General features: G+C 37.6%; 4 protein-coding genes across 5 annotated transcripts; 1 reads left to right on the top strand and 3 right to left on the bottom strand.

Moving 5' to 3' along the window:
- Window positions 1-665: 665 nt before the first annotated feature.
- On the bottom strand, window positions 666-4884 carry LOC109002997 (probable serine/threonine-protein kinase PBL7). Of its 2 annotated transcripts, XM_035683498.1 has the most exons (6): window positions 4681-4784; window positions 4408-4478; window positions 3957-4147; window positions 2782-2971; window positions 1870-2261; window positions 666-1375 (listed from the first exon to the last, which is right to left on the bottom strand). In XM_035683498.1, exons 2-6 carry the CDS (start codon window positions 4442-4444, stop codon window positions 1112-1114), a joined length of 1074 nt encoding a protein of 357 aa, XP_035539391.1. In that variant the 5' UTR covers window positions 4445-4478; window positions 4681-4784; the 3' UTR covers window positions 666-1111. The 2 variants fall into 2 exon arrangements, with proteins under 2 accessions (XP_035539391.1, XP_018836486.1); XM_018980941.2 differs by lacking the exon at window positions 4408-4478 and having other exon boundaries at window positions 4681-4884.
- A 1803-nt stretch (window positions 4885-6687) lies between these two features.
- Window positions 6688-9766, top strand: LOC109003001 (elongator complex protein 6). Its single transcript, XM_018980945.2, has 5 exons — window positions 6688-7018; window positions 7642-7714; window positions 8251-8441; window positions 8517-8663; window positions 9467-9766. The coding sequence occupies exons 1-5, from the start codon at window positions 6782-6784 to the stop codon at window positions 9587-9589; spliced, it is 771 nt and encodes a 256-aa protein (XP_018836490.1). The 5' UTR covers window positions 6688-6781; the 3' UTR covers window positions 9590-9766.
- Window positions 9767-10532: 766 nt separating this feature from the next.
- Window positions 10533-14088, bottom strand: LOC109002999 (probable adenylate kinase 6, chloroplastic). Its single transcript, XM_018980943.2, has 4 exons — window positions 13655-14088; window positions 12872-13012; window positions 11981-12253; window positions 10533-11019 (listed from the first exon to the last, which is right to left on the bottom strand). Exons 1-4 carry the CDS (start codon window positions 13973-13975, stop codon window positions 10879-10881), a joined length of 876 nt encoding a protein of 291 aa, XP_018836488.1. The 5' UTR covers window positions 13976-14088; the 3' UTR covers window positions 10533-10878.
- A 705-nt stretch (window positions 14089-14793) lies between these two features.
- LOC109003000 (protein TONNEAU 1a-like) lies at window positions 14794-18680 on the bottom strand. The gene is made up of 8 exons (XM_018980944.2): window positions 18432-18680; window positions 17665-17797; window positions 17001-17089; window positions 16765-16887; window positions 16275-16408; window positions 16103-16128; window positions 15862-16021; window positions 14794-15245 (listed from the first exon to the last, which is right to left on the bottom strand). Exons 1-8 carry the CDS (start codon window positions 18516-18518, stop codon window positions 15194-15196), a joined length of 804 nt encoding a protein of 267 aa, XP_018836489.1. The 5' UTR covers window positions 18519-18680; the 3' UTR covers window positions 14794-15193.
- Between the last annotated feature and the right edge of the window lie 2117 nt (window positions 18681-20797).

Raw genomic sequence — 20797 nt, 5'->3', positions numbered from 1 at the left:
TTCTACTGCCAGCATTAATGCTGTTTTTAACACACAAATTAACTGCTATGGTGACGTTTTCTCTGGTAGATTTGGTTTTAGATTAAAGTTGTATAAAATATTGTTAGAATATTATTTTTTAATATTATTATTGTTTTAAGATTTGAAAAAATTAAATTATTTATCATATTTTGTGTGGAGATTTGAAAAAATTAAATTATTTATTATATTTTGTGTAAGAATTTAAAAATATTATAATGATAAAATGAGATAAAATATTTTTATTGCAAGGGAGGCGGGAGGTTGTTCTATGCTGCCCACGCCTTAACTTCACAGTCTAAAGGTATTGCAACACCTTCGCTGAACATAAGTCATAACAGGCAATGGGCTCGGTCTTGGAGCTCCTCAGCGCAGACCTCGGCTTCATTTGGAACTTAAAATCATTTCAACTCATCATTATAATTTTTTTAAATCTCAACATAAAATATAATAAATAATTTAATTTTTTCAAATTTCAAAATAATAATAATAATAATAAATAATATTCTAATAATATTTTATCATCTCAATTTAATTCAATTCAACATCTAAATGTGAGCTGTTTAAAAGACGCGCCATACCATTGACAGATGCTGGCAACTTAAGACACATGCAAATTCACAGATGCACACTCGTAGGGCGGGATCTGTAGAAAGGCAGAAGGTGAATTATTTACCAAAACTCTGGAAAACTCAACGGAGAAATGAGGATACTAAGGGGGCCCTGTTTCTATATAGATACAAAAACCCCAAGCTCAATCTTTCGTAAAAGAATCTTGTAGCGTGAAAGAGAGTGAGGAAAGGGGGGAGGGAAAAAAGAGAATATACTTCCTGTTACAAGACAGTAGTGGGACTGGCCATCGCACCCGCTATCTGGATTGACTCAAAATTAAGAAACGGGCACACACCATCTGTGCCACCAATAGCAAACAACTAAGCTCCAATCCACTGACCTCTGTATCACAACTACAAACCCATTTCATTACCATCCCCGTGCAGCACTTCAGCTATCAGGAGGCAGCAAAACCCATCTTGGGCTTCTGATGATGGAACTGCTTCGATAAGCTTCAGGCTTGATCAGTCGCTGATCTACTTCATTGCTCCCTTCTGGTTCTAGGAGTGGAAGAACACATCCGGGAGCCCGGGACTGGCTGGGATTCGGGATTAAATTTTTGGCAAGCAAGGTATGTAAGTGCCGTAACTACATCAGTTATGAGAGGTCGCATATTGGGTTGTTCCTGTACACACATTGCAGCAACAGCAAGGGCTTGATACAAGCCCCTCGCTGGATATTGGCCTTGGAGCATTGGGTCAGCCATCTGTGGAAATGTTTTTCGTTCTTTGAACAAGGGTCGAGCCTGCAGTATAGAGTAAATATATACAATGAGTGAAACAAAAATAGCCACGTTTGTGTTATGTACTGGGAAATAAAAACTATGTAATACCATTATTTTTTTAATCTAATTTTATTTTGCTTGTTTAATAAATGATCACAAATACACATTTTTCATTTTCCATCCGAGTAATCTTTAATCATAGATTTAGCGAACAATCTTATTGGAGAACTACGTAATACCATTGCAAAATATGCAAAACCTTTTTCCCAATGTGGTCAGTACTTGCTTTTTAAGTTGACTATGGAATATGCTTCGGGTCAATTCAAACTAAATCATAAGAGGCCTTCTAGAAATGGAATGATCAGAGCATGGATTGAAAGTTTGATTATGTTGTCAACCAAGATAAGGACCAAAAAATCTAGACTAATTTACAATATAATTTATATTGTAAGCACCAATTACAGAAGGTTAACATTTTTCCAACAAAGATCATATTGGAGAGACAATAGTCTTACCCATGCAACCAGATTGTGTTCCCCAGCGGCCCTTGAGTTGTCAATTGCTTTTCTGCCAGTGATAATTTCCAGAAGAACAACCCCAAAGCTATAAACATCAGATTTCAATGTAAGCTGACCAGTCATTGCATATTCAGGTGCACAATATCCATAGGTTCCCATCACTCTGGTGGATACATGGGTCTTATCCCCAACAGGACCTAATTTGGCCAAGCCAAAATCAGATAGCTTGGGATGATAGTCTTCACCAAGCAAAATGTTTGAGCACTTCAAATCACGATAAATCACAGGGGGGTTAGCTTTGTCATGTAAGTACTCCAAGCCCTTTGCAGCACCCGCAGCTATTCTCATTCTCGTATTCCAGTCAAGTCTTTTTTTATCAGGTGGGAGGTCTGGCATGCATATGAGTGTAAGGTGAATAATTACCAAACAATTTCTATATTTAATCGTTTTTTTTTTTTGGGATAATTCGATAAAGTTGAAAGCTGCACACAAAAGGGATGAGCCAACCAAATAACACTCCAGTCACAAATAACAAGCACCACAAACTGAGACATTAACGTTTAACAGTGTGACACTAAGAATTTTACTGCTTTGGATATTTCACTTGACTGATAGATTATGATCACATGATTATGGATAATCTTTTTTCAAAAAATTCTTGAAGTTTATGAAATATAAGGGAGAAAAGTATCAGCAGCCATGGTAATCTTGTAATACAAAATAATTCCAAAAACTTGGTGATTCACTTAACCTTGTAATCTCTTTTCAGTGGCCTCTCACTTCTTATGTCTTGTTATCTTACTAGTATACCAAATTCTCAAGGCAAAAGGGCATATAAGATGCCTGGCACTAGAGAAAATTATTTAAATTTTCAATGAAGAAATGAATTAGTAATGGTGCTGTATATACCATGTAGATGGTCTTCCAAAGATCCTAATGCCATGTATTCATAAACCAGAAGTCTCTGATCTCCATCAGCACAATAGCCAATTAAGTTAACAAGATTTGGATGGTGAAGTAGGCTTAGCATCAGTACTTCAACGAGGAATTCCCTGTTCCCTTGTAGCCCATTACGATCAAGTTGCTTGATAGCGACAACCTACACCAAACCAAGAAAAATATGTTCCACGTCTTACAAGCAGCCTAATTATAAGTTCAAATCTCAATGTTTGATGAACAATGGTGCTAAAACTCCTGATGGAATAATCCCCTGAAAAAGAACCAAAGGTCCTTGTTCTAATGGCATTTCTTTCCCATAAACAAGGACTGAAGGATCCCAAAGAACTCTAAACTCAACTAGCACCTCCTCCCCTATAAATGCAAGGTGGAGGATATAGTCATGTGCTTAGCACCCATCAGGTGTGTGTGTGTGTGTGTTGCTGGTGCTTATGCTTTTCTTTCTCCCCTCATGCCTTAAAGAAGAAAAAATTATGATAACTGCTGTCTTGGCAATTTCATATAGAGGTGAGAAAGATGAGGGATATAGAGGAAGACAGGATTTCTTTTTGCGTTTAATAAACTTTTTCTGTTTTTGAGCCTTGTTTTACTAGATAATAGATCCTTTCTTCAAACTACAAGAAATGTCCCAAATGTGCAGCCAAATAGGACCACCTAAAATGCCTCTGATAAACACGGGTTTACTTCTTCGTTATTGTTTGGTTTTCTATACAAGGAGTACGAAGCTCATCCTGGCCATTGAAGTTAATCACTTCAACAATAGAAAAAAAATTAAAAAGTGTAGTCAACAAATTCAACTCATCACTAACATCTCACAAGATTCTTCTACACAACCAAAGCCCAAAGGAGGATGACCATTTTGTTGTCTCTTTGATTGCAAATGTTTGAACTGAAAGGTCAGCAACTATGTAATTTGTCCACTAATCCTCGGGTCCTCTGCATGACTATTCTAATCAGGGAGATCTAAGTTAAAATAACTAATATTTGGTTCTTCTAAGCTTTTTTTTTTTTTTTAAATATGTATCCAAAGCTCCAGATAATGATAAGCATATACAGCAAGTGTTGAAGATGAATTTTATCCCAAAACTTTCAGGTTATAACAGTTCAATCTGACAAAGTCAACAAACCTGACTGCAACTCTCCAATCGCCCTTTATATACACGGCCGAAACCTCCTTCACCCAAAAGACAATCGGCCCTGAAATTCTTTGTTGCAGCAGCCAAATCACAAAATACAAATGTTTGTGCGGAAATGCGATCAGATCCTCCATCATTAGACTTCTCATTTACAACCAACGGTGAATTCAACTTCGATTTTTCTGAAGCGACAAATTTGAAAGAAAATGCAATTAAACAAAATATATATATATATATATATATATACAGTAAACGACTAGTACAATACCATCAAAACACGAGGTGGATTTTAATTCAAGTTTTAGGAACAATGATTGGAATCGACATTACTCTGACAACCAAGGGAGAAAAAATAATCCCAATAACCCAAACTAAAATCCCAATTGTAAGAGCATATAATGCCCACGCAATCTTAATCTCGTTGGAAACAGGTTATACGAACCCATTTCAGACTGAGGCAAAAAAGGACGCACATTCATCAGCTGAAATCATTTTCTCAGATAACAAGCCCCGCTGAAACCAAAGCAGATCACGAAACAATCAAAGACCCACAATAATGATCCAAACGATAAGGCAAAGGGCTCGTGCCCATGAATCTTAGGCAATTATCTATTAGTGCCTATACATATTAAGATGCAATACAATACGACACTAGCTATCAGAGTGAAATTAAGCCTAGAGGAAATTTAGTCAGGTTCTTTTCTCACAGAAGTACCTGATGATGATGAGATCGGATAGTCGGGCTTCTGGTTCTGGTTCTTCTTTGATTTTCTAGGACACGGGAAACAACCCATGGCTGTTGTTTCTTAACAGCATCAGAGGAAGTGCGTCTGTGCACACGGCTATTCTCTTCTATTATATGCCTTTTCCTTCAGTGACCTCGTCGCAAATTGTACGTCAGTTCTCAAAAGTCCGTAGTTTTCCCGTTAAAAAATCATAAACTTACTAAAAAAATATTTTAAAAAAACAAATAGCTAAAATTACAATTTAAAAAGGAAAAATATATTATTAAATACAAATTTCAAATAAATAAATTCTATACAAACTTTTTATAAAAAAGTGAGTTCATTAATAAATAATAGTTTTTTTTTACACTTTTTTAAAATAGAATCTACTTTTTACATATATGAATCTTGCATAAATTTTATCTATTTAGAATTTCAAAAATGCTGAATGCAATCGACTTGGGAAACCGGTACATAACTGTGTCCTAATTGAGGGCTTAATGAAATGGTTCGTTTCATTTGAAATAATGGAACGATTCGTTTGGTTTCTGTGATGACAATTCGTCGTAGCCCGCCCTCCCTCCCTCCCCTTCTCCTTCTCGTTCTGATCTCTTCGTATCATTCCTCCTCTGAAAATTGATATTCTTCATCTCCATCTTCATCAAGTTCGTCTCCTCTAATATTCTCCATCTCCGCATCTCCTCTGATCCTCTAGGTTTCCTCATCAATATTTGTTTTTGTCTCATCAAGTTTCGCAAGTCTATTTCCTCTTCATGCCACGAAGCAATATTTTCCCCCTTTGCCGAATCTTCTCCTTCTCACCAACACCCATCCCAAAACCCTAACCTACCCCCTTTGCCACTAGGCAAATGGCTAAGTAACCATTGTCCATGCATGTCAATCCCCCACGAACTCTCTCTTATCACCATCTCTCCCACGTTACTCACTTGGAAATCACCTTCGCGATTTAACCTCTCTCTCTCTCTCGGGACTCATCTTGTCGTAAACAATCTAGAAACCACAAACAACCCAAGTCATCACAAAGTGATGCTCACCTCAAAAAATCCACCACCGCACGGCCAACCCACGAAAGCCCTTCTCACAGCAAACGAGGCTCACAACCTATGGTTTTGCAGCACCTAGTAGCTTCGTGGCATCACTCCAACCCTTGTGGGCATCCCTACTTCTAGTCCCTCTCCACCACTTGCACCAGGCATCCGTAACAGACTCAAACACCACCACCTTTCGAGCCAAACCAAACAGCAAAGAATGCTCCAACATTCCCTAGCGCATGAACCTTGAGCCACGAGAGTCTTTGTTTTATATGACCTAAAACAGAGCACGCATTTGCCGCTCGTCATACACATGCATTGCCGTAAGCCGTTTCATTCCCATGGCAAGCCGTTAGCAGCGCTTCCTCTTCCCGCTGCTGCTCCAAGCCGCAACACCACTAAACCATGACAACCACCGTTAGCCACTGGCATTGAAGACCTACGTTGATGAAGACTCAGTCGTTGTGGCTCACAGGGAAAAAGAAAAAAGAAAAAAGAAAACCACACTCGGCACAGCCTAGTACCACCTGTCTTCGCTCACTCCCCAACCATCCACTGTTTTCATAACTAAGAACAAAGCAAGCTGCAGGTACTAAACACTTTCCCTCAGCCACGCATGGCCACAACCTAGAAGATGCACCATTTCAGAGCCTTATGTGATGACGGTGACCTCAATAACCAGAATCTTTCACCCATGACGGTGACCAAAGACAGAATGCTTCGGCTTCACTGGAACTCTCTGATTTTGCTCAAGGAATGACGGCCACAATGAGAAGATAGACTCATTTCAATTTCCCTCCTTTACATATTTTGTTCGTTTTTCTTTTTTTAAATCAAATATCAGCTGACATGACAGTCGGATTCATGCCGGCGATTGTATATAGAAGAATTGTTAGAATTTTAGAAATCATTTGCCACTTTGAAGTTTGAACGGCCAGGATTATAAATAAATAAAACTTGTCTTCTCTGTCTCTTTCTCTCCCCAAACTGAACTTGTCTCGTTCGGTCTCCCCAAAATCCAGTAGGAAAAACAAACGCAATGAATCAACGAGCTTCGAACTTACTGGACGAAGCCCTAGGGCTCGTGGACGAGGGGACTAACCCTTGGACGCTGAGCGGCCGAGTGCTTCTGATCGAGGACTGCGTCGAGACTAGCGCCACTTTCCTTCTCCACCACCTCCTCAAGCGCGCTCTCTACACTCTCTCCTCTAACGTCGTCGTCTTCCTCGCTCTTTCTCAGCCCTTCTCTCACTATGATCGCGTCCTCCGGAAACTCGTACTCCCTCTCTCTGTCTCAATTTCCTTTTGCCTTGCACGAAGCAAAGTTACCCTGCACCCATTCTTTGGTTTTGGGGGATTTCATGTTGTTATTTTATTTTACTATCGTGGGTTTATAAAGGGTCATTGAAACTATTTTTTAAAGTACAAACAGTCAGAATGTACAGGATATTTTCTTTCGAAGACCAATTTGCACTTGTGCAAGTGAAATCCACCATCATCCTCACCATTGCATGTTTTATTTAGCTTTAGTGTCTGGCATTGGTTAGTTTCGTAAGAGTTCCCAAAGTATTTTACCATGTATTATATAAAAAAGGCTGAAATACACTTTTAGTTCCCGAAATTTTGCTTAGGTTTTATCCCTGTCTTGGAAACTTTACAAGGTGTGATTTTATCAATAATTGGACAGGTAGCAATATTGGCCTCCCATTTATCAGCTATGAATTGAATTACACACATGGCTGAAGGGCAGTTGGTGCACGGTTGTAATTTGACGGCAAAATTTCAGAGTCTTAAAAAGTGTATTTCAACCTAAAAGTGATGAACAATATATATACGTCTTGTTATTTATTTGAGGCTGTTGCTGTTACTTGAGATATATGGATGGTGTTGTTTAAACAGGGTTGTAACTTAGCTGCTCAAAAGGAGAATAACAGATTATTGTTCCTCGACATGCTTACGTCAGAATTTCCAGGTAAGAGAATTAGGATATAAGTCGTACTTGCTATTTCTTAGCTTAAATTATAATTGCATTTTGTTCGATAAAGCTTGTGAATGCAGCCTCTCTGACAAGGATGGAATGGTGTACTTCTGTTTGAAATCACTATCTAAATCTCATCTCAAGATCTGTTCATCAACTGCTTTTGTTCATCATGGACTTGCCACTCATTAAGAGTGGTCAAGAAATTATTTTCCGTGCAAAATTTTCACTTAAAATGAAAGTGTGCAATGAACTTTTATGCGTTCAGTGAAATTTTTAAATATGTGAATAGAATTTTGTGTACTCAAGAGAAGTTGTCTACTTTATTCCTTTCCTTTAATTACTATGTTGGAAACATTCTATACCACATACTCGGTCCAGTTGTATGACCTGTTGTTCTTTTATGCGGATGTCAAATTTATTGCTTAAATGAATCGTGATGGGTGATATTTGATCGTGATGGGTGATATTTGAATGATACTTGATAGATTCATCTTGACAAGATTTTTCTTTGATTAATTGATGACTAGATGGAGGTGAAAGTGGGCTTGTTGCTTTGTATGGGAAAATTGAAAAAGTGATCAATGGCTTAATTGAAGAAAACAAGAAGTCTATTACCATCATTATAGATGATCTTTCTCTTTTGGAGGTGGCAGCTAATGGCGCTTCAAATCATGTCTTAGACTTTCTGCATTACTGCCACACATTAACATCAGTATTTGTAAGATTATGAAGCAACTCTTAGTTTTTTTTTTGTTCCTACTTTATTTACCTTCTCATACCGTTCTTCTATCAGGGCTGTACATTAGTTGCCCTTAACCATGAGGATATCTATTCAAGCATGGAGAAGCCTGCCCTTATTTTACATCTGGAGTACCTGGCAGACATTCTGATGAAGACAGAACCATTGGCCACTGGTTTGGCAACAGATGTGCATGGACAGGTAGCATTGTTTTATTTCTAGCTAGTCGTTCTTTTATACTGTATCTATCAAGTTGTTCTTTTATGTTATATATATATATATATATATCTATCTACTTATAAAAAATATATATATCTGTGTGTGTGTTTATATGTTTCTCTGTGGGTGTGTTGTGGGTGTAATGGAATAATGAAAAGGTACAACTAACTCATCCATGGTCATAGTTATGCTTTTTGTCTCATTACTGGATACGGTGCTTGCATGGGAAAAATCTCGTATTGATCCCATTCTTCGTTGATATTGAACTTATTCTTGCTTGCATGTTTTTATGTAGTCATGGATTCTCTCGTGCTTTCTGGTTGCTTGCTGACTACATAATCTAACTTTTTTTTGTAAGTAACTACATAATATAACTTTCATCGGGCACTTAATGTACATTCTGTATCTAGTTGCAAGGAAATATGTGTATGCTATGTTGATTCTCCAGATGATGCATAGTGACCATCTTTGTAAATAATGTCAGACGATGTTATTGCTGGTTTTTTTTTCTCTCTCTACCTTTTTTTTTTCCTCTCTTGCTCATATCATTTATTGAGAAAACTCAACACCAACCTGCTTCTGAACCGTGGCTGGTTACCTGCCAGCTTTACCTATAGGTACAACAGTTATGCTGTCTTCAACTGAATAACATTCAGGAAGAGTGCACGCTAATATCCATGGAGATTATTTTTTTAATAGCGAGCCATACTAGAAATAGAATGTGTCATGTTTGTTTGTCTACTAAATATGTCTCGTTATGATTGATCATTGAATTTCTGTGGCAGTTGACAGTTTTGAACAAAGAAACATGGGATGGGCAGGGGAGATCAAGAAACAGGATATTTAATTTTCACTTCCGAATCAAAGAAAATGGTGTCGAATATTTTTCTCCGGGGAGCAGGGCTTGATGAGACACCATATGATGAGGAAATTTAATTTGCAGAATGGATGTATTAATGAAGGCTCCTTAGTCTTTAGATGGGAGGTTTTTTTTTTTTTTAATTTTTTATTATATCTCCCCTATGGTAATTTAAACTAATTTGAAAGGTCATGGTAATAAATATGATGTAATTTTAAAATTTAAATATTTGATCTACTTCTACTCTGTATAACCCTTTGTCATCTTTCTTTTAAATTTAATTTATTATAATATGTGATTTAAAAAAAAAGTTACGATTATATTATTTCATAACGAGCTGAATATTGTTATATGGGTGCAAAAGTAGTCTACAATAGCCATGGCTGTAACTCTTAACTCTAGCTTTAAGATGAACTAGGGCCAAATTGAGTGGTTTTCTGTGTCGAAAAGAATGGTGGGTTTGTATTAAGATGGGTACGGGCATCTTCAGATACATTGAGCATCTGATCGAGAGAATTCCATCGAGCATCATGTCAGAAGATGTGATCCTCCTACTGGATAGATGATGCAGAGGGCGCAGTGCCGAAATCCCTCAAAGGCACAAGGCTTGTTTTCAGTAGGGTTGATCAAAACCCTCAACCCCAACATTTATTTTATCGAAGCCAACCTGAAACGATCCAGTTTTCATCAGAATATTTTGAACATAGGTTGAATGGCCGATCTTATTTTTGCTTGACCGATCAGTGGTCGGTAACAAAATTCAGCTTCCAATAGGGTGATCAAATCGACTGTCAAAAACAAGGTTTACGGAACCCAACTGGTCCCTAACCCAAATCTGATGGCAGGTGAGAAGTCTCATAACCTCACCACCAAATCTAGCAAAGCTCTAGCTTCAAGGTTCCAGATCCCACATCCGAATGTAATGGACCGAATGTCCCTAACCCAAATCTGATGACATACTCCATTACTTGCAAGTTTAGAGACTTCTAAATTGAATTACAGAAACATACATTTAGCAAATTAGAAAAAAAAAACACATATCACCATTACATGATTACACATATTACCTAAAATTATAATAAATTATAATCAACGCAAGCTAAACATATGCGTCGACCAAATAACATTGTCGACAATAACATAATTCCTCTTTGCCCTCTAAACATCTTATCAATTGCATTCATCTCCAAAACCCCAATAGAAAAATTCCTAAATGTATAGGCATGTTTCCAGTTCTTATTGGACATCGTTATTTTGAAATTGATATCCATGCACATATCTTCAACATGCAAAGAATGATCTAACTTACGTTCTAGATATTGAAGAGTATTAAAAAGTTCATGCCGCTGCAGACTTTTTGTCATAATGTTCAAGATTCAGAGCTTGAAGCAGTTTTGGCCAGGATTCTGGGATTCCTCCTGGTAGATCAAACTCCAACAACTTCCCACGGCTGCGGTAGAACTCTTCCACAGGTTGAGTCTGCAAAAGTGAGTTAATGTTTAACAAAAATTGAATACTATCCTTGCTATCGTTTTTTTTACAAGTACTCTTGTTGTCATTGTTTATTAAGTTAAAACTTAAAACTAAACATTGTCAGGTCAACATATTTTATTAATTGGAGAAACATCTTTTTCTATTGAGCATGAGGTCCTGCAACCCACCCCAAACAGCTAGGGCTGTTAATGTGTCAAATCTAGCAGGCTACTCCAGCCAACATAATGGGGGCATACTCCTCTAAAGCAGCTTTTGGATTAAGCACGTCTTTGAAATTTACCACTTGGGGCGAACTAAGGCCTCAGTAACTCTCAAATAAGACATTAATTATAAAACCACACACTAGGTGTCAATATAACAGAAAAAAGCCCTTGGTAATTATAAAACCATGAAATCTAATATCCCAAAGATGATAATAATGACAATCAACCACAAAAAAAAAAAAAAAACTCTATATTGATAAGGAATCACAGTATTATCTAAAAAAATCTTTATCTATAAGGAACAGTATTATCTTTATTAGTTCAATATTTCACATTCGCATAAAGACACTCCACAAATTATGTTGACAGACAAGAGCGAGAAATATGGTAAAGGGCAGAGTCAAAACAATTCCCAAAGATCTTTTCTCCAGAAAAAATCAAAAGTATGAAGGCACAACATCTGTGTTTATTTGGCATATATGCATAGAACTACAATTATGCTATTGCAACCTCATCTTATGAACGATTTCGTAACAAATATAGGTGCACACTTTTTCATTATCATAACAGGTGCCAAACACAAACTTTTCCAGTGGAGCCAAAGTGTACAGCACATTAATCCTTAATAGTTAACTGGCTTTGGTCTTACACAAATTTTGAAATATAAAATATTGTAAATTATTCTATCGAAGTGTCTATTGAAAATTTTGAACAGAAAACACAAATAGGCTATGGAGCAATACCATTTCCTTGTATACCCGAAGCCGTTCCTTAACAACTTCTTCCGTATCATCAGATCGAGTAATAAGTTTTGATGCACAGTGTGGAGGGGGAAGAAGTGGAGCCATGTATATTCCTGGGCTTCCGTTCTCACCCTTTATATCGATACTGGCAATATTGTAGTTTCCTCCACACTCGCTACATATCCTTCTTCCAAGGCACTTTACAAGCAATGCATCTTCCCGAAGCTTCAGGTTGATCACCAAATCAATATTCATTACCCCCTCTAGAATTTCCTGGAAAGCAGCCAAAACATAATGCAAAATAAAGAAATGAAAATCAGAGCACCGGACACAAAGAACACCAGGAATGATATAAATAGGCAGGGGAAGAGAATAGGACAGAGAATTCCAATTGGATTTTTAAAATTTTCTTACATTGCTAACATTTTCACCTTAGGAAACAAAATGATAGCTGCAAAAAGCTACATATTTGCAACTATTGAACTATTACATTAAAGTAACTAAACAAGAAGCTAGAAGTCCCAGTGTACCAGTGTACCAGTGTACCAGCAAAAAGTCGCTCACAGATCAGATATATGACATTTGCCATTAAAACGATCAGCATTAGACATTTGACGTTTGCCATATCAGATATATCACAAATCCCGGGCAATACCTCACAACCATTAGACATTTGCCATTAAAAACGATCAGCACAGAGCTACTTTGGCTGTCTCAGTTGGAATAGACTCTTAAACATGATAATAGGTACCAAAATCGATAAGAAGAAAAGAATATAAACCCACACATATTGTTCATAGATTTTTAATTTTACTAGCCTCTTCATATTTTTCTAGTTCAGATACAAACATTACTTTCATCAACAGAGCCATTCATCAGAAGAAAGCTCACCGCCTGTCTTATGGTTCGAGGGAAACCATCAAGGATGAAGCCAATTTCACCCTTAGCTTCACCAGCTTCAAGACGCTTGGACAACAAATTTATTATAATTTCATCTGAAACAAGTTTTCCTTGGTTAACAATCTCCGCAAGCTGAAAAATAAATAAAATAAATATGATCAGAATATACACATAAAAACCAAGCAAAAAAAGATCAAACATCAAATTTAATGTTTCAGTTATTTCAGATGCCTATGGTGGATTGACCAAAAGTTCTTGCTCACCCACAATCAAGGAGAAATTTTGAATTTTATCTAAAATCCGCTAAAATTTGCAATGACTAAAGGTAAATTGCTCAAATCGGTACTCTTTTTACACTGTTTCTATGTATCTATGCTCAGAAGGCACATCTCCAACTGCTAAATTCAAACCGTAGCCAGGAGATAAACCAGGCCAGCCCAACCCCTTGCACATACTGCCAGGTTCAGATAAATAGGTTGGCCGGTTTTCTGTTCACAAGGCCAAACCAGTTGGATCATGAATACATTTCAGTGACCGCACAATAAACTCTCTTTAGTAAGTTCTCAGCAAAGTAGAACCACCCATATGGAATTATCTATCGTATAGTTAACTACTTACAGAATTGGAAGTGCAGCACTAATAGTTGGGTTACGAGCATATTCTAACCATAATAACTTCCAAAGAAATTTCCTTTAGTTGCTATTTGAGGCTGAATACCATACGCTCATTTAGCTGACTTGAGCTGTATTTAACTGAAATTGAAATTAAGGGGACCTGGGAAGCGAGGGGACCGGAGGAGGAGAGCTCTTCGCGGACGAGATCGCCGGTGGCGATGTGAGGGACACTGAGGAGGTTACATAGTCGAGACGCGTAGGTGCCTTTTCCGACACCAGGGCAGCCGAGGAAAACCCACTGAACGGTTCTATCCTGGGGGTCGTGGCGCAGAGGGAGGGGCTTCTGGGCGAGCAGAGACGGTGGTTTGAGGTCATTTCCAAAATTCGGTGTAGAGCACGAAGAGAACGCCCGGATTGTAGAGGCCATGGAGGAGATCGTCGTTGAGCTTCTCGCCCTTAGCAACGGGCCCAAAACCGCCATGGGAAAAGTCAAATTTTCTGTGCTACACAGAGAGAGAGAAAGAGAGAGAGAGAGAGGCCTCGAAATTTGGCCTGGAGAAGTGGAAAGTATAGTCCGTATACGTGTGGGGTTCGAGCGGGTCTTTTTCCACTTTCATTTCACGTGCTTCCACAACATAAAGAAAAGAAAAAGATATTTTCAGGAGACTGCACTGTACCATATGACACAACACAACAATACTGGCATTATCATGTGTTTGAATTGAACGGCAAGGCTTGTATATATGTGTGTGTGTATATATATATATATATATATATGTTCTTTCTTTTGAAATAGAGGACTGTTATTGTTATAAAGAGATTATATAAAAGTAATTATATAAATTGACGTGATTTTATATCATTCGTTAGATCTATTTTATGATAAAAATAACTTTATAATTTGACAAATCACGTGAAGCCACATCAGTTTGTGAGATTATTTTTGTGTAATTCATTTGTAGTTAAAGTATTTCTCTTTGAAATAAGATTTTATTAAATGAATACCAATTCCAGGGATACAAGGAATACGAATCTTTCATCAACGGACGGAATTTTTTAACCTTTTGAATTGTTATGTCCAATTTCTTTTGGAGCTGAACTTATTAGGCGAAAAATACCCCTGGTTCAACGGATAAACTTTGCATCTCAAGCAATAACTAGACTATAAAATCCAAAAATAATTCCGTCGCAATTACTCTGGCATTGTTGCGTTGTTTTCACAGAAGGGTGTCTCATTGTCAGTGCTTCCAAAGAAAAGGAGAGATATGAAATATGAGGAGCCACAGTTACAAACATTCGTCCAGAAAAATGCAGGCGAATATAATCCAAACCAATCTATTTCTTCGTTACCAATGTTCTAATACAGTTTTTCTCGGCGAAAACACGCACAAGCCCGAACTTGAGATGCATGTTCTAACCAAAAGGAAGGCTTTCTGCCTTCAGGCCAGTTTTCCCAGATAGTCACTAGCTGTTCCCCTTTTGATAGTTAAATTCCCACAACATCACTAACATGAATTTTACATACCAACAGAAGATAAAAAGATAAAATACAATAAAACTCAATCAAAGCACTGAATCACATCCCGAAACACTTCAGTTTACATGATATCACAACCCTCATTTGATGGTCTTCATTGAAGGTTGAAAAAATAAAAATACATTAACATTCACCTGCAGTCATACAAAGGATGTCATTCGGCTACATATGGTCAGCCCGGCCATCATCCTCAGCGACTCCATCCCCAGCATGCCTGCAACCGAATTCATCAAATAAGCTATGAAAAGATACATATTGCTTTTATTCAACCTCATCATTAGGCTTTTGGACTGCAGTAGAAGATGAACATAATAGTGGGGCTCAACTTGGCCAGATCCACAATTTGCATTTCCATATGTATCTGTGGTGTCATTTGTTCGTTCATTTTTTGGCCAAGTACAGCTTGTTAAAAATTGAATGCCAACCATGTATATATAAAAGTTTAAGGATTTTTATCCTTGTTAGTTCAATTCTAAACTCGAGTCTTAGAGATGAATACCTTGCTATCAGCAATTATATGATGATGTTTTAATTCTCCAGCGAACTCTATTTAAAATTTAAAACATTCCCATGAATTCCTTCCAATCTACTTATTTTATAATTTTGGTGCCTTTGGGAACGCGGACACAGGTGGTGCATGGCTGTCGTCAGCTCGTGCCGTATGTTTTTTAATGGTAAGTTAAGCATACATGCAGTGGGTCTGGGACTCTCATAACATTACTGCAACCATGTTGGATGTTTCTAGAACCCCTATCCTTGAGTTATTTTTCACTAATAACAAATGGAAAATAGGAGAAAATTTTGTGTTTGATTGGGTTATTAAAACAAACCGCCAAGATGTAGTCAGATTTCGAGCTTTTCTATCCAACTGAAGGTTCTCCAAGGCAGCCGATGCTCGAATTACATCCTCTGGGAGCTCGTCACTGTCATATCTCCAATTATAGTCATCCTTCCTGTATCCAGACATCGAGGACCCTCCTCCTCTCCGATCTGAGGGCTAGACAATATCAGATAAAGAAACTCATAAAAAGCAAATAGTTGAAGGACATAGTAAATAGCTTTGTTACTCACCAGATGCCTGGGAAGCAGGAACATGCCTGCATTAACATGCCAACAAGCTTACATGTCAATTGGAATAAAGAAAAAGAAAGTGATATGAACCCGTGAGAATGAGATCCCTTGAAGGGAATAGAGAGAAATTAAATAAGTTAGAACAAAAGATGAAACAGTGCAGGTGCAGAACCTTCCCAGTGGAGGTAGGCCCCCAGCAACAGATGATGAGGAAGGCCTCCGAGTGCTCCTGGACTCTAAATTGGATAAGGATTCAGCTTCGGGAGCAGTTAATCTTCTTCCTGTACCCCTTGCTTGGGATAGATTCTACAAAAACAAGATCCAAAAGAAGAATATAATTGGTTAATTAAAAAAATTTAATAGCAGTATGAGAAGCATTAAAAAAGGAAATTTTAAAATGCATGCATCTAGGTTGTTTCAGATTTCCCTCATAGTTCTTAGTCCTTCAAATTATCATTGTAAGAAATTAATCATACATACATACATACATACATACATACATCCTCAACATAGACACTTCAACTTACATACAAACATATATACATACGATCTTTGTATTCCCTCAACCTAGACACTTCAACTTTACCACTATAATGTCAAAGAGAATTCCCATGAATGTTTTGAATTAAACTATCGATGTCTGAATGAGATATGCATCAAACCTCAAACTTCAAGAATCCTTCAAGCACATCTAAAAGCAAAGGACCACTATCACCATTTCTGTTGAGATCATATCCATTCTTGCTACTAAATTCTTTCAATTCAGTTTTCCAGGAATCCTTTTGCTGCACAATAACCCCCTTATAGGTTAGAAGATAATTGAACTAACTAGTTCAGAAATAATTGCATCAAAATCAGCAATACTTGAAAGCAGAAGAAGAAAAATTTACTTGATTACCAAATTACACTCTGGCAAATATACTTTTAGTGTATGATTTAGTTGGGCCCAGTCCAAGTACTCGCATATAAGAGCAGAGAGTAGCCTTCCTGCATTTAAAAGAGTGCAACGAAGAGGAGAAAATTAGAAAGACAGCCATTTATGACTTCACAGAAAAACTGCCGTTGCATCATGTTCTGCAGCAAAACTTCATCATCTTGGTGTATTCCTGGGCTAGGAAACTAGACCAAACTATACAGGTCCATGTGCTCATATTGTAAGACGTCATTTAATATGCAGGATTCAAACTAGGATAAGGAGGAAATTTAGATCGTGTCTGTGACAATTAAATGAGTAAATAACTTAGCTGTGGCAGAAAGAATAATCCTGTGATTATGGGATCCTTGAATCCCTGGCCGGGGTGGGGATTTGGATAGACTTGGAATATTGGTCTTATGGATTTAAAGGCCCAAGAGAGTCCCAAACACTCTGTCTCTCTTTCTCAAACCAGTTTGCAGGTGAAACCCTGGCTGGTTAAAATTTGAATGTTTCCTTATTTCTATGATCTAGAGATATAACAGAGAATGAAACTTTTAAACCTTAATTGGCTAACACGTCACTCAAGCAAGCTATAACGAATAAAATGAAACGCATAGAAGGACAGACAATGGATGTGTAGAGGCACCTGAGGGAGAAGCATGAAGTTGTTTTGCACGATCGTTGCAGCTACCTAGTAATGCAGGAGGCAAACCTTCTTCCTTTTCAATTACGCGATCCTCCTCTTCAATTGCCTCAAAAACACTTGCTCTGAGTTCAGCCTAGCAAAAACCAGCAAGATTAATCAATTAGCATGCAACTCAACTAAGCTTAAAGCACGACTTATTGGAGTCAACTAGACACATAATTTATCACTAAATTTAACAATTCAAGGCCAAAATCTTCAACTCCCAGTTCAATTCGCACCTATATATAACTAGAAATATGAAGATAACAATACACATAATAGATAGCTAATTAATGGGAAAAAGGACAGACTGACATGTGTCCTTAACATAGGAGAGCATGCACCCGCAGGCAGATCATCTTCCAAATCTAATTCCTCACAGACCCTCTTCACTTAACCTAATTCCAAACGAGCTTGTGTTCTCTAAAATCCGTCTCCAAAATCATGCCGCGAGAAAGTCCGTTAGTTTACAAAAAAATAGGCACATTTCGTTGAACCAAGATAACAGATGATCTTGATCTTGCGAGAAGCTAAAGCCAACCGACATCAACTCAGTGTTAGCATGGTCACGCAATTAGCAAGGAAGGAGTGGAAATTAGCAACTGGAATAATGAATATAAGCACTGGACCATATAAGACGAGAAAGAGCACAAGAAAACTACAGAAAACAAATGAAATTGAAAGCGAAAAATGAAGGAAGGCCGGAAGGGTAATGTGGGGAATTTTACCCGGATCTTGGCGAGGACGCCCTTCTTCTCAAGGGTCCGAGTGACGAGGGTCTTGAGGTCCATCATCTCCCTCGTGTAGTCGTCCATTTGAGTTTGAACGGGGTTTTTCGTGTTCTGCTCACTCGCTGTCGCAGGTTTCCGACGCTTTGCTTCGAAGGAGGGAGAGGGAGGGAGGGAGGGAGAGAGAGAGAGACAGAGAGAGAGAGTAAACGAGCAGGGAAGGTGGGTATGATGATGGGTTTAGTTTGATACATGTGGGCTCTACCGGAGGTGGGTACAAAGGTCGTTTCTGCTCAGAGTAATGAGCCCATAATATAAAGGGCCCCACCTTGGTAAGCCCCACCCCAATGACTAATTCAAGAGAGCCCACAACTAATAGTTCTTGCTATTCGGCCCAATATACCTCTCGATTGATGCGGCTCGTGCCACGGCTCCGTCATAAGATTCCTTTGTTATAAACTTCTTAAATTCCATGCTTCACGACATCAATGTAATATGTTTGAGTTTTTCATCTCAAGCGAAATGCATATAATCCATGTAATATTGTAATCATCATATTTTTAAAAATAATTAGGTTAAGAAATAAAATAATTAAAATACAACTCATATTTTTATGTGAAATGAATATTATTCTCTAAAAAAAAATGAATATTACTCAATTTGAAAGGGATATTACATCATTCCTTCTCAAGCACCTCTAAAATAGTACGAACTGCTGTACTTCTTTCCTTCTTGTAAGGTAGAGTGAATTTTGCTTCTGGTCTTTGTTTTTTTTTTTTTTTTAGCTAAAGGTTATTCCATTTGCTTATTTGATAAAGTAAGCAAGTAATTAGAAAAAGATAAATAGCTCGAGATTATTTATTTTTTACTTATATTTCATATTTTCTTAGCATTCTGAGAATAAAAAATGTTATACATCAGTCACTATTTACTCACATACCCTACACCTATAATTTTTTCATAGGGTGTATGAGTATTTTTCATAAGTCGTAAGGATGTTTTTCACAGGTCAGATATAAATAGTCTTTTCTTCGCAAAAGTCACAGTTGTCAAAGATGCACGACAGCTATAAACTTTCACAATTTCTAAGACATCAGAGGATAGTTGCGTGTTGAACAATGCCGTAGGGACAAGATATTGGCAAACTCAATACTTCTACCTGGTGGAGCTTGATATCAAGTGTCATGCTGTGTAAAGCATTTTCAGTCCAATATCCCATTTCCATTCATTCAGGTCATTATATGTGAGGATGTTTATGAGCTGTAGCACTCAATTCCTGGAAAAAGGTTTTGATGACGTTATCTGCTCCAGTATTTCAGTTATAGAAGGAGATTTTGCAGAAGTTTTAAATGCTTCCATTGTGGTTCAGCATGAGAATGTTCAATGAATTTTGCCTAAATGGTTATATGAAAACGACCAGCAAGTTTGATGAATTAATTGCATTGTGATGAGAATTATAATAGGCGTGCATTTTGAAAGCAGCTAACAGTTCTGATGTCTGCTACTGGTAGATTCATGAGCTCGGATAGACTTTAGCTTGTCTAGGATGTCTACTGGTAAAAATGCACCCTGTCTGTCTTGCATTTTGTTGTTCTCTTATATTTATTTCCAATTTCTGAAATTTCCTCAGATCAAATATAAGAGCCAACTAACTTCCTCAAACAGTTCCTATATAGGTGGTGATAAATCCAAACCAGTGATTTGCCCAGGGTATCCATCTTTTCACTAATGTATGTTGGAATTATATGAAGTTCCAAAACAGGTAAATAGAGAAACGTTACAGAATGATATAGGGATCCATATCAAGCATTAGTTTAAACAAAGCATCTCCTGGCTAGTGTATGAGTATTATATTGCCATTTTCTTCAAAACAACCTTAGCCGCTTCTTCTTCTTCTTCTTCACAAAACAAAGCCAGGGGCATGAGCCTACAGCTTAAGAGTTAACATTCATCAGTTAAGCTACTGAGGGCATCAAGAACAACTTTTTTTTTATTTTTTATTGGCACCGGATGTTTGGCAAAGCGTCCCGACTAATCCTGGAGGTACACAGGCCCTAGAGATTGTTTGTACCCAAGAAATTTTGAACCTTAGACCTTGGTAGAGCATAACACCAAGACCTTTACCACTTGAGCCAACCCCTAGGGATTAAGATCAACTACTTTATTGATTCACTATTATTAGAAGTCACAAAATGGTGGTGTCACCAGAGAAAAAAAGGAGCCTCGCATGCTTGCATTTAGTAACAGTTTCAATTTTAAATCCAAAATAAAAACTGGCCTTTTCCTTTTCATTTCAACGCTCACATTACCAGGTGGGAGCAACGCCAACACCTCCGTCCAACCAATCCAGATAAACAAATTAGTAG

The sequence above is a fragment of the Juglans regia genome, chromosome 12 (genome assembly GCF_001411555.2).
Source record: "Juglans regia cultivar Chandler chromosome 12, Walnut 2.0, whole genome shotgun sequence".
NCBI classification, from domain to species: Eukaryota; Viridiplantae; Streptophyta; class Magnoliopsida; order Fagales; family Juglandaceae; genus Juglans; species Juglans regia.
Note: the sequence above shows the minus strand (reverse complement) of the source record. Positions and strands in the feature narration are given on the sequence as shown.